The sequence below is a fragment of the Zosterops lateralis genome (genome assembly GCF_965231275.1).
Source record: "Zosterops lateralis genome assembly, chromosome: 1".
Lineage (NCBI taxonomy): Eukaryota > Metazoa > Chordata > Aves > Passeriformes > Zosteropidae > Zosterops > Zosterops lateralis.
In genome coordinates this window covers 57098590-57112668 of record NC_139762.1, presented here as the reverse complement: position 1 = coordinate 57112668, position 14079 = coordinate 57098590, and the positions used below count along the sequence as shown (strand labels likewise).

At 36.6% G+C, this 14079-nt stretch overlaps 1 protein-coding gene across 1 annotated transcript in view; it reads left to right on the top strand.

Moving 5' to 3' along the window:
• The window catches only part of VPS41 (VPS41 subunit of HOPS complex), a 112347-nt gene that overhangs the window by 57354 nt on the left and 40914 nt on the right, over positions 1-14079 (top strand). The window contains exons 8-10 of the mRNA XM_083861567.1: positions 5899-6018; positions 9826-9972; positions 11150-11216. Coding sequence (XP_083717693.1) covers positions 5899-6018; positions 9826-9972; positions 11150-11216 — 334 coding nt within the window. The remainder of the gene's footprint in view (positions 1-5898; positions 6019-9825; positions 9973-11149; positions 11217-14079) is intronic.

The window sequence follows — 14079 nt, the reverse complement described above, 5'->3', positions numbered from 1 at the left end:
ACCTAGCATGGTGGTGGGGATGCAGCAGAAATAAAGCAAGCGTATTCTGAAGTATGGGAGTAGAATATTCTGTATCATAAGGGAATGGGTGTCCTCATTTGCCTAGGACATACATTTTGTATAATAAGTATTGATTTGCATATCCAGTCTGAAACATTTTAAGGGAGAGAACCAACTGGAGATTTACCCTGTGACTTTCAACAGTCTCATCTCTCTGTATCTATCTGTGTCTATATCTACGTAATATATTCATAGGTGTGTGTGTATGTATATATATATATATATATGAAATGTATATTAAAACATTTTAATAGTGTCTGTGTTTCTTTTGCTGCAGAAGATACACTATAAGAACTGGTTTTTAAATACAGATGTGTCTAATCATGTTTGTCCAATTTATCCTCCCAGAATTAACATTCAAACATATCAATGCTTGTGTTTAAACATTAAACTCTTTTTTCTTTGTCTTTTATAAAAGCAGAGAAAACTTAGTTTTTTACATGGGGCAAATTTCTTATTAAAAAAAAACAAAACCCCAAAAAAACCCCCACAAAAAACCACACAACACCACCACCAGAACCACACCTATTTTCAGTGTCAGAATTCTGGATCCATGGTAACTCTTGCCTGAAACGTGAAACGAGACAATCTAAATTCCTTTCCACTCCAGGTGGAGCAACAACATACACAGAGAAAGGATGGTGATTGCAAACAGTGCACAAATGGGAAGAGAAATAGCATTCTTGGGGATCTGTGACTGCTATTAGGGGTAGTAGAATTTGTATGGTAAAGTCAAGTCTGCCAAGGAATGTCTCAAGTATATTTTTTCAGTTGTTGCTTTTTAGTGTCAGCAGATGCACTTTGTGTGGTGAGTAAGTAGGTGACCTTACCTCTGAACCCTATGATATGTACTTCATAATAACTGAACTACTTTGACAAATTATTAAATTGTCAGGATGCTGTTTCCAGCACAGTCCATTTTTAGAAAGCAGATAGTCAGCTGTTTGGCATTATGTTGGGTAGAAGAGTACCAGATAAGATAGGCAAATTGCTTTGTAAGCTATAAAATGTTGCGTGGTAAATACCCAAAGGTCTGATTTAAGTGAAGGAGGAGTAAATACTGTGGCAATTTCTGTACATGCATTGGATAATTTACCATAAGTAGGAAACAAACTGTAGCAGCAAGCAAACCACAATAATACTGCAGTTTCCTTGCTGCAATGTATAATGCCCAGATATTATTGAGCAGATGAGACTTTGATATGTAGCATGTCCTGTTTGCTTAATAAGCATATTTTTTTTTTGCTTACATTTCTTCTTTATGGGTATTTGGATATGCGTTTCTTTTTTATCGCTGAAACAAAAATTCTTGTGCTGTAATAAATTTGGTTTGTGTAAAACAAATGGATCATAGTCCTATGTGCATGTAATCTATAGTTGTGTGTTTTGCAAATGTCTGTGTGGAACCCTTTTTTTCATTGACTGAGATGGCAAGTGAAGAGGATCCAAGTATATGAAATGTATCTCTGCCTGCAAGACTGCAGGATTTGCTTTTCAAGGTGTTAATTCTGTAGCTCTTTGTGAATAGGCAACAGCTGGAATGTGGCAGTTGAGTTATTAAAAGTGAAGCCCAATAAAAGTCCTGTGGCATTTGTTTGTATTAAACATCTCAAAATTTCTAGCTTCTCTATCCATGAACTACAGCAGTAGCTCCTGTTTCATCTCTCACTGTCACCATTGCGTACCTCCCGATGCTGCTGTCTGCTTCTGCCTCCTTGCTTGATTTCCCTTGACTGCACTTGCTGCCCTCCTCTCTGTTCACACCCCAGCTCCTTAGACAACATTTTGTGACGAAATCTTGAAAGCTCATCTTCAGCTGAAAGCTTGAGGCTTACATTATTCTCTGCCTTGTTTGAGCTCATCCAGTCCATCTTCTGTTTCAAATACAAAGTATAATTCTTGTTGTTGCTGTATGTTTTCCTAGGAATGAACTATTAAACAGTAAGTCTTCATGCAGCGTGCTGTTCTGTTTCACTCTATGGCATCTGTTAATCTTGGCAGCACCCGTAAATATTGGTTTTATGCTGAAAACAATAAATAGCTGTAGTGATCACTTGTAACCATGGAAATAGCATTTTAGATTTTTGTGGTCTTCTAACTGAGGTGGAAGTGGTAGCAAAGGTGCCAAATCACAGGACAAATGCCACAGGTAGGGTCATCTTCACACTTAGACAAAGAACAAGACAAGGAAATTAAGGGACTTTTCCCCTAATTTTTATTTTGCAAAATAAAAACTAATCCAACAGTTCTGCAGTAGGGAATGGAAAAATGGCTCTTCAGTTACAAATTGAAATCTTAAGCCTTTTTTTCTTCACTTCACTAAAACTTCTTCAAATCCTTACACAGAAGGCACTATGTTGAAAGAAGGTGGTGATGCTGAGCATTCATTAAAAGTATGTTTCCTTTGAAATTTCTGTGAGAACAGACATCTCTTATTTCAGTATATTGAAGCTAGTAATTGGTAGTGAATTAAATTGAATTACTTCACCGTGTTGATACTACCAAAGTTGCAATCATTCACCTCTTTGTTCAGAGGATTGGGAATTCCTGTACATAGTTTAAGACTCGGATTACATATAATTGATATTAATGCTAATTGCATGACAGGCTCCATTAGGTCCAAGCACTCATCTATTCTCTTTAGTGAATGCACTCTAAAATAGAGTTTTGAGCTCTTTTTGGTGTAGGTTAATCTCTTGTTAGTGAAAGATATGAAGAGATGTATTCACTAATCCAAGAGAAATATATCCACTAATTTTTAAAACCAAAGAGTGTTCTGCTCCATCCTCTTGTCTCATACATTTCAGTGTGTCGTTTTTCTTAATGATCTGGTGGACAATCATAAGCAGTTAAGAAGATGCACAAAATAATTAGTGAGCTAACAGAAGATTACAGTGTACTGCTGAAGCAGTATGGTTGGAGACCTTGAAGCTGAAGGTTACTTTATTTTAGCTGTATTATCAAACTGTGGTACATGCAAGATACACTGGAAGAGTGTTCTAAGCGCAACTGTATTGCATGTAACAAAGGACTAGAAAGTTTTATGAGAGCAAATGAAAAACGAGGAAAACAAACTATTGCAGAGAAGCCAAGAAAGTGGGATTTTGGCTGCTGTTGAAATATAAGTACTGTGAATGCTGACTACCATAGTGTAGGATTTATGACAAATGAAGTCCTAAAATATTTTTCCCTACCAAAAAGAGAGGTAGCTGGTAGCAAGAACCCCTCCAGAAACTGTGGATTTCTTCTTACAAGTCTTCTTTTGAAGTTATAAATTACTTTCTGGTATGATCAACATTTCAATGTGGAGACAGAAAGGAAGACTAAGAAAGAAATCGGGCTGCTTATTTTGAGAGAGATGCCTTCAGTAGACAACAGTTCCAAAACACATAGGAAAGTTCTGGGTTCACAAATTCAATTTCCAGGTGTCATTGCTCTAAGAAATAATAAACAAATCACAATATGTATATCAATAGCATGCAGATAATTGCACTGAAGGTAACTTAGTTAAGGATGTTTTGAGATCAAATACTATTTTTTGAAGCCACATTGTGGAGTGCCCTTTCACCTCAGTGTTGGACCTGTTTCAGTTGGTGATCTGAAACAGGGAATGACGGGGTGTTTCAGTGATTCAGATTTACTTTCCGTCCTTATAGGTGATACCAGCCTGTTGTCTTCTACTGCCTTCATCTGAAAGTTTCAAATTACCTTCTCTCTTCTCCACTTCTTCCTCAGATAACTTACTTTTCCTTGCAGTTTGTTATTCAGAGTCATGAAAAAGCATGATGTTCACAAACCATGAATAACAAAAAATATGTGAAGTGTCATACCAAGTTTGCTCTGGATCTTGAGTGTAATAAGTTAATTTAAATCATGATTCAGTCACAAGTAGGAAAAAATTCCAAGTACAGTTAATATAATTGACATCAGTTAGGTTTAACCTTTCACATCATCCACATCAGTTTTTGGAGCTTTGTCCAGTAAGTCTCAATGCAAATACCATGTATATTGCTGCTGTCTTTATTAGATGGTATTGAAAGAAGCATCCAAACAGCAGTTCTTCTTCTGTCCAGCTTCTCCTTAGGTGTTAGTAAACTAGGAAAAAAGTAATTTTCAAGTCTAGATCAGCACAGCACTAAGTTTTTCATAACATCTTTGACATCTGAGTGGAGATCATTCATTTGGAGAAGCTGAGGGCTTCTCCTGTGCTGAACATCTACCTACCAGTCTTCTAATGGAAACCCTCCATATAGCACTGACTTATGGGCACATGTTACACTGCTTTCAGTGGCTTGTCCTGGTGCTATAAAATAAAATGTTTTGTAAGAATTATTCAATAGCCTTTTCATATGTGGGGAAAAAAAAAATCTGTAATGTCTTAAAGTTGAGCCTTCATGTGACCTATGTAAAGGACACAAAATCACTTTACCTGAATTAAAAGTTTGATGTCTGTGGTGCAATTCACACAAAAGTTTCTCAATAGAGTACCCTACCTAGTGCTTGCTTTTAACTCTTGGAGAAAATACTTATCTTCTGGTGCCATCTGGTGGCTTTAGGAGAGACAGGCAGTCTGATAATTGCCATTAAAATCTCATATTTTGCTAGAAGTTCTTATTTTAAACAACTAGTGTCCTAACATTTGATGTATTTATCCAAATACAAGTGGCGGGAAAACATATATAAAAAAGTGCATACAGCTGGATCTTAAGAAATATTAGCAAGAAGAGTACTCCATTTGGGTTTCAGCATGGTAGATGTCCTTGTAGGCAGCTATTGCACACGTTCCAGTGTGAGGTGTGAGCTCAGGTTTCAGGTTGTGCAAATGTTTGTATGTGGGTGTACTCATGCAAAAGTTAGCAGGAGTGGTGCCTTAGAGTACGATCTCTGTACTTACTTAGGTATCTTCTTACTTGCGTGTCCCTCCGAGTGCTGCACTTTGCATCTCCCAGAGTGATTCCCTGTAATCCTATTGAATGACTTAATGAGACATACAGAATCAGAATATTCTGATTTGGGAGGGACCCACAAGGATCATCAAGTCCAACCCTTAAGTGAATGGCCCATAAATGGATTGAACCTGCAACCTTGGCATTATTAGCACCATGTTCTAATCAACCCATATGGATTGTCTTTCTGTGCAGACTTTCTGCATGTAGTTGGATTTTTCTTTGCTGCTGAAAAGCATCTCATAATATCTCTTAGGCATTTAGATACACCAAAATACCTTCCTTAGTTGCAGAACCTGAGATTGCCAATCACACAAGTTTTAAAATCAGCAGCACTTGTGGTATAGTGCAGTTTGCACATGTGGGACTAAAACACGGCATCTCTAGACCCCTGTGGAAGACTGTGTAGTTCCACATGGAGCTAAGCAAAAGTTCAAAAGCTTGCAGATCTTTGATAATTTTCTTTGACTGCCTGTTTTTTTTTGGAGGGAAGGAGCCTATGATGAGATCGGTGTGAGATCATCAGTGAGATGACCTGGTTTCTTTACCAATTTTCTGAAGTGTTGTCACTAGTGCTGTAGACTTAGGTTCTGAAATACCTTAATTTCTTTATCTTTAAAAGGTAAATAATTATACTTACTGTTCTTTGCAGAAACTTGATGAAAGGCCTTCTTAATATTAAAATTTAACAGGAATTCTGTAATATACAACGTTCTCAATGTATATATGCTATATCAAAATGTTTGATTGTATTTGCTTTTTTTTATGATAGGTGTGTATTTTTCATTGCCCTTAAATCCAAACAGAGTAAGGCATAATGAAGAAAAAATAACTTCCATGTCTGCATACAGCACTCTGTCACAGAAATACTTATTATTGTACTTCTTCATAGCTGCTGTTATATGAAAGAGGCTGGATGAATAGATGGAAGCCTTCGGTTTTACATGAAGGGGAAGGAAATATAAGAAATGTAAAATGGAGAGGACACTTAATTGCTTGGGCTAATAATATGGTAAGTATTTTTCACCTCTATTACGTGAACAAAAATATCTCTGTGTTACACTGATGTCACAGTCACAACATGAAAGAAGCACACTCACAGGTCAAGTTGTGAGATGAAAAGGAAAAAGGCAGTTTATTTTGGAATTTCAACTTATATAGTTTTTGGCATTTGATCAAGGATTGGGAGACAAGAGGAACACCCCTCTGACTTCAGTGGTCAACTCAGAAGTTCATCAATTGTCCTTCCCCCTAGAAAGAATGTTGTTTACAAAAATCAGTCTTTGTTTATCTTACAATTCATAAGAAACTCCAGTAGAAATATGAAAACAAATTAGAAGGCTGAAAAGTCAGGGCGACACGCTGATTATGGAAATTTTTCAATGCTAGTTGCCAGAATATTCAGTTGAAAAACATTGCATTTGTAGAACTGGATATAAAAAGCATTGAAGGATAGTGGTTTATATGTAATTTCTTTGTAGAAATTTCTTCTGTTTTCTGCTGGTTAGTCAGGGTTCTCCACTATGATTGCTACTTCGGAAGAAATTAGGAAAGTAGCTTTTCATACCACTGTGGTGGTAACTAATGTACACTATTATTAATTAGAATTTTGATTAGTGCAATTTATTGAAGCAAACTGAGGAAGGAATGCCAATGGAATTCTTCTCTATTTAAATAATAGAACATCTTCGCTCCCTTCCACCCCCTGAAAAAAATAAACTCTCTGGATTTTGTAATTTATACTGAAATGACATTGTCATGTGTACTTTCAATGTTGCAGATTATAAAAAAAGACAGTAATAATTTCTCATTTTGTTAGGCCCCTAGAAAAAATTAGACTTAGAAAAAATAGGCCCTTTTGTTCCAAGTGTAATTTTAAAGGAAGCCATTGCATTCATTCTGAGCGTTACATTTCGCCTATCACTGTATATCTAATTCATAGGTCAAGCTCTGTGTTTTGAAGCTCAGCAGTGAGGGATATATTTTTAAGTGTGTCTTATTTCTAAATTCCAAAGTATTTTTTTAAATGTGGTGAAAGTACTTTGAATTGTGATGAAAGCGCTAGTACACTAACGCTTTTTTCTTCTATTGTTTTTCCACCCTAAAGGGAGGCATTTATTAAAATATTTTAAAGCCATTGTTCTTTTTTATCTATAAAGCCAGTTTGATATGAAATTGTTAGAGGTGGACCTTTGTTTATTTGCTTCGCTTTAATAACTCTATTAGAATGGAAGCTTCATTGAGGGCTTGATTGACATAACATTAGGTTTTTTTAAGGTTTTGTTCTTCTCAGATCCACACAATTAAAGTATATATGCTAGGTATCTTCTGGGGTGGATAGGACGAGAGCTATCCCTAGAGATGATGTGCCACATCAGAACACAGAATACTAATAAAACATTGAGAGCTATCTGTCAGAGACAAAAAGCCATGGTCAGGGCCTATCTTTCAAAGAAAAATGAAATGACACTTGCCCTCCAAAAGATTAATATATTTGGTTATTGCCCTTTCTCTTCCCCTTTAACTTTTTTAACTCCATTCTCTAGCAAGGTTTTGTGTTACAGTTTTTTTTTTCCAAATCAGAGAAAACGTTTATGCAGAAATAAATCAATCAGAGAAAATGTTTATATAAAAATTAAATGTTCTCTTCTTATTGTGTGTGCATGGCTACCTAGTTTTTATATTTAGGCAAGGTCTAATTCTGCTTTTCAAATGCATGAGTAACCCATGTTTGCTGCTATTGTCTTCTCCTTCCTCCACAGCTAATAGTGCAAGTTTTACAGAGACATTTGAGGGCAAATCCTTAGTCATTTGGCTGCTGGACTCCCATTTGGACAGGTTTTAGCTCCTTCATGATAGGAAGTTGACTATGGAAGTCTTTTCAGTTCACAATGCAAATGGCATACCTATAAGAGGAGAAGCCACTGTTCGAGCATTCTCACACCATTCAAGGAGTCACATACACAGCACCCCAGATTTTAACTTTGAGGACTGGAGTCCTTTTACAGTTGGCAGCTCCAAATAGCCAACAGGGGCCCCTTTTGATTCCTTGCTCATTTCTTGTGCACCTGCTCATGGGCAGAACATGGAAAATAATGTAGCAACAACTAAAACATCAGTGAGTCATCAACATTATTCTTACAGTATATCCATAACTCAGCACTGTACCAGCTACTTAGAAGAAAATGAATTAATAACTAATTATCAGCCAGAAGCATAGCTAGATGTCAGTTCACAGCTTACAGCCTAAGACTTCAAAAAATGCAGATACTCATGGTAAGCAAGTAAACCTAAGCAAACAGCATGCTATATCACATGATATTATAACTCTAACCAACTTACTCTTATGTAAAACTTATTATATTAAACAACTGTCTCTCAACACTTATAACCAAAGAGGATCCTACACTGTTACTTTGAAAGCCACTTTTAAAAGGAGCTGGTCTATTCCACGTAAGATTTGCTACCATGTAGAAAAACAGGTGTGATATGGGTCACTGAAAATCATCCTTGGAGACAAAGTAGTAAGATTTATAAAAAGCAACTTTATTAAAATGCAATTCAAGCAAGATTAAAAATTTTATCAGATGAGCTTAGAAAACACAAAGGATAAGAGACTTATTTTTGTTACCTAGAGATCTGGGCTCTGTACAATGCAGATGTTATGTGTAAGTTATTGGTTGGTTGGTTGTTTTTGAAACTTTGATGTCTGCTAGTTGATGAGATGCCAGTAGAAGTGTGTTCCATGCTCACAATTCTTCAGTGACAAAGATCACTGAAAAAAAATCCCTTCACCCAACCTCATACCACTTACTATTCCTTGTAATTAAGAAAAAAAAGGTAAAACCTGGCTTAGACCACGACCCACCATGACCTTTAAACAGTTGTATCTGTGTATTTGTACCGCTGGGGACATAGAAAGTCACAATGTAGGGAACAGAAATATGCAGGAGAATCTTTTAAATCAGTTTTGCCACTAGGAAAATCCTGACATGGCATGGCATCTTGGATGCTGACCTTTCAAGGTCTTTTCCATTCCCTTTTCTGTGATTTGAGGACTCACTCTCCAAGCTCTGTGAGCGGAAAAAAAGTCCTTACTAAAATATTTTATTTTAGAGACTTTTGTTTTGAAGTACCAAGAACAAGTCATTACTTAACATGAAATTAATCTCCCTTTTGCTATTGCAAAGGCTGTAGCTTACCTTGTCTAAATGACACAGAAAAATCTAATTATTGCTTCTTTTTTTCCTCTGTCTCTCGAATGACTTTAATCTTCCTGGTTTTTAACTTCTTGTTCTATTAGTTTTGGAGATTTCCTGAGGACAGAGTAAAAAAACCCTCTGTGTACAAAACCAAGCATTGTTTAAATATCCTTGCTTTTCTGTTTTAATGTAAGAGTAGAAATGCGTTTTTTGAGATTGAATTCATTTATCTTAATGAGCTGTTCCTTTTATTTTTCCAAAGTAGAAATTTCTGTGTCTCTACAGGGGCTGTTGTGAAAGAGCTGGGATTCTTTTTTTGTCTCCAGGAGTAGCACCAGCCCAATAAGCCAAACTGGTTCACGACTGCAATTGCTAGTCTGTCACTTATTCACTTATTATGTCTTTTCTTTTGGCATGTGAATTTAAAACATTGGATAACTCTGATTACTCCTTTTGTCACCTCCTGGTTTTGATGGGTTTTTGTATCAACAGTTTTTTTCTGGTGACAGCCCTGCTCTGAAGCTTAAGCCATAAAATGCTCTGACTGCCTTAGCATACAAAATGGTGAGTAGGAGTTTGTCATACTGAATAAAGTTCTCTTGTTTTTAAACTTTCAGGGCGTGAAGATACTTGACATGATCTCCAAGCAAAGAATTACCAATGTACCTCGAGATGACATAAGCCTTCGCCCAGATATGTATCCCTGCAGCCTTTGCTGGAAGGATAATTTAACACTGATTATTGGCTGGGGAAATTCAGTAAAGGTGCAATTACCTGTCTTCGTAATAAATGCTTGCTGTTATCTCAGACAAACAGAAGATTGTTTTTGAAAAGTAAAGACAATCGAAAAAAATAGAATTTGGTTTGACCAGTGCTTAGAAATGTCATTGGACTGACCCTCATGAGGAGGAGGAGTGATAGGCACCCAGCAGCCAGACAGATCTCTGTGTGAGAGCATGCAGTGAATGTAATCCTCAGGGACATTTCACTCCTCTGTGCCTTGGAGAGGTTTTGTCTTCTGAAAGCTTTTAGTGTGCTGTTGAATTCATTTATTTTGATTAGCATTAAGGAGGAACAAAAATACCATGAGGTATTTTTGGAGGGGATTGCTTTGGGGGCTGAGGAGGTTGCAGCTGCTGAAACAGCCACATGATTTTGGTCAACAATCAGGAGAAAAAATGGGTGGGTGGAAGAACAGACTTCTTAGGGTTATCTTTCAACAGGAAACCGGCATTTCAAACTTGTGTGGTGCAGACTGATTATAATTTGCTCAGACCAACACCTGACATGAGTTTTTACAAGCCTGTTAGTTGTTTTCTAATAACAGACTGCTGCATCACTGCACAGTGGGAAATTAAAAAGTGCCTGATAGGAATAGATGGAAAGGGAGGGTAAAGTGAGGTAGGTGACATGTAAAAAGCTTTTGGAGCATTAACCTTAGAGTTTTGTAAATGAGGTTTGTCCTAAGTTTGGCATGTGTCTTCCCCCTTCTATTTGTGTCTGCTTCACAACATTTGGTTATTTGCATTTCTTTGTATGTGCATACTTTCCTCCTGTAACTGGGAGGAGCAATAGCAAACTGACTGAATAAGAATCAGGTACTTTGAAAGGTAATGAGATGCAAAGTATGAGAAGACACTAAAACCAAACTCATATATAAATGCTTCTGTGAAGAAACCACAGTGGCCACGTATTCTCACATTTCTCTTATGTGGTCTTCTTTTCTCCAGCATATTTATAAGGCTGTGAACTACAGCCACAACTTTTCTCTGTGGTTTTCTTTGCTGATGCATCATTACTGTTTCACAACTTGTGTATTTCAAAATAAAGAAATCTATATCCGTGAATTCGCAGAAATTCCTTTTCTTATTAAAGTAAAGTTAGTATCATTTTAGAAATTACAGTTTCCTTATTGCAACAATTCAAATCTTTGTTTCCTAGATTTGCTCAGTAAAGGAACGGCATGCCAGTGAAATGCGTGACCTACCAAACCGCTATGTGGAAATAGGTATGGTTGCATGAATGCACCCCCCTTTTCATAAAGCTTTAAAGGTCTTTTACGTTCTAGCCAGAATGAACTGTTACACTTATGTAGTTGTAACATAAATGTTTCCTAATTTTTAGTTGCTGAGGTTGTCGTAATGCCCTCTTGCATAGGTGTGGGGTTTTTTTATAGAGAGCCTTAAGTTCTGTGATCATCTAAAATCAGAGATACTTGTGTGAACAGTGGATGCCTTAACTCTCCCTTCATACAGATTCCTTTAGAGAAGTTGAGTTTTCATCTTGGTTAAATGATTGATGGTCAGCGTAGTAGTAAAGAGAAAATAGATACTACTTTATTTGATTATATGTTGTTTGACTACACTGCTTGTAACATTTTTCTTTTTTTTTCCCCTAAAATCTCTGGTGTAGTGCTAGGAAATTGATTTTAATTTATTTTTGTTTCCTTTCTTGGCTTCTGAATTTTATATTTTCTTTTGCTTTCTTATTTTTCTAGCTAATCTGGTGTGAATAAACTTTTATTATTGATGATTATTGGAAAAGTTCTTGACGAAATGTGTGTATTAAGTAAAGTGGAATTCAAAGAAAATTTGGAAGGGAAGTGGGGATGTAAACAAAAAGTCACAACTGTCCCCAGAAGTATCTGCTGGTGAAAGAAAGTATCTAGGAACAGATAGTGCTGGGAAGATAAACAGGCCCTCTGACTCTGCAGACCAGAGTGGGCAACAGTTTGTAAGCGTTGGTGCTCCCTTGACTGTAGTAACATGAGATTGTAGACAGAGTGTTCAAGCAAGATCCTGAATCACGTCAGTTTGGAATGGTGCATGGCGTAGGTGTATGTATGCTCTGTTTTCTGATCTCAGGAAAGGACTGTTCTAAAAATAGCTTCTGAAAATCAGCTAGGAGACTTGTTAAGCTCTGCAGGGAATCTGGATACTGAGAGATTGGTGGTGTGCCTTAGAAATAACTGAGACCTGAAAGCTGTTTGTTGTTTAGGGTTACATAGTCCAGACTACTTAACTGGAAAATTCTAGCATATTTGCAATAATTTTATTGAGGAAAAGTTTGGTCATGAGTTTTAGCCTCAGATCTTGTATGTAATATTTTCTTTAGGTAGCTTTTAAAAAATAACTAAATGGGTTTGGTCACATACTGACAAGTGAAAAGAGGTAACTTCTATTTCAGCTGTAATGTGTTTATATGGATGGTGCTAGTCTTAGATGACTGTCTATTGGAACTTGATTTAAAAAAACATAAAAAGCAATCATGAGGCTATTTAGGTGCAAACATGAAGGATAAATATTTTTGTGGAAGTAACTTTTTCATCTTCATATTTCTGGCCTGTGATTTTCTCTGTATTCTAGAGGACTGGTATTTTATCTCACTTAACCTGTTAATGATGTGCTTGAGATTTTATTTTCTGGTTTCAGGTCAAAGCACTGAAATTGCTCTGCCAGATGCTGTCCACAGCACTCTGGAACTTGGGAGGATTGAGAGAGAAAGAGAAAGACATTGTTTGTTCAAGTCTCAGTATAAGTTAATAGTCTTTCATATAGTCACATAGAAGCTCTTCTTGACTGCAGTATGTCATGCCATAACATCTATTTCAATTTTATTTCAACATTACTTTTCAAAGGCATAGCTGGAAGGTCTGATTTTATATCACACCTGCAAACCAGTATAGGTTTTTTGCGAGACCACTAATATCCAAAGTGGATGTATAAATTGATATACTTGCAGAAAGTAAAGAATTTATACAAGGCAAGAATATCATCCTTCAATGCAAGGGCAACTGAGTATGCTTCAGATATTTTGACTCATAAGATTTTGTCCACAGACTTACAAAAAAGGAAACCCTTAACACAGTATTACTTTTGTCAAGTTTAGTGGTGTAGTGGTTTTTAATTTTTTTCTCCCTGCTTTTGTAATTTTTCACCTGGAAAGAAAATCAGAAGTGGAGCAGGAAACTTCATAGTTGCTTCTTTGGTCATCAGGGTAATACATACAGCGTCTATGATAGAACAGTGTTTTGTTGTGTGTCAACAGTTTCAGGTTTATGCTCTTTCAGAGCCATTCTGAGAGCCCCTAAGTTCCATGGTGGTATCATAAATAACTGTGGCATTAGTAGATAATAAATGTTTCGTCAGTACTTTGCAGCACAGTGAATAAGGAAACAGTGTTTCCTGCATTGCAAGTTAGGTGCATAGGATCCTGTTTAACAAAATACCTCCTCATCTTCTTTTTCTGTCCAAAGATTTATCTATTCTTATACTAAGGCAGGAAATAATGACAGTATCTGCTGTGATGCTGAACCCCTTGTAATGTGCAAAAGTTACACCACTGAAGTATTCTAGCTGTTTTGTCCTAAAGAAGATAATGCTGTGATTACCTGTAAGAGAAAATAGATGAATTGTACGGGTCTCATGCACTGAAATCCATGTGGCATTGCTAAATTTATTTACATCTTGCAGTATATTAGTGGTGCTTCTCTTCAGTAATCTTGCTGTTGTTTTTGCTACAGTTCATTACCTCTGTAAGTCTTCATTCAGTGTCAAAGATAAACTCCAAGTGTTTCTATTTAGGTTTAAATGTATGTTAGCTGAGCAGATCCTATCAGTTTAGCTCTGTCAGCTACTGCTATGAAGCAGTGTATCGATTAGAAAGTATTGGTATTGAATTACAAGCTTAATGTGGACTAAATGCCATTGTGATCCTTCTTAAAGAGTGCTTGACCTCCCTACTCACTCCTGAAGCATGTACAAAAGCTGTAATGCTACACAGCTTCTGGTCTGAACAGGGAACCCTTCCTCAACTGGAACCCGTGAGAAGGCTGGCTGCTAAATAACTAATTAGACTTTTCAGTTAATATA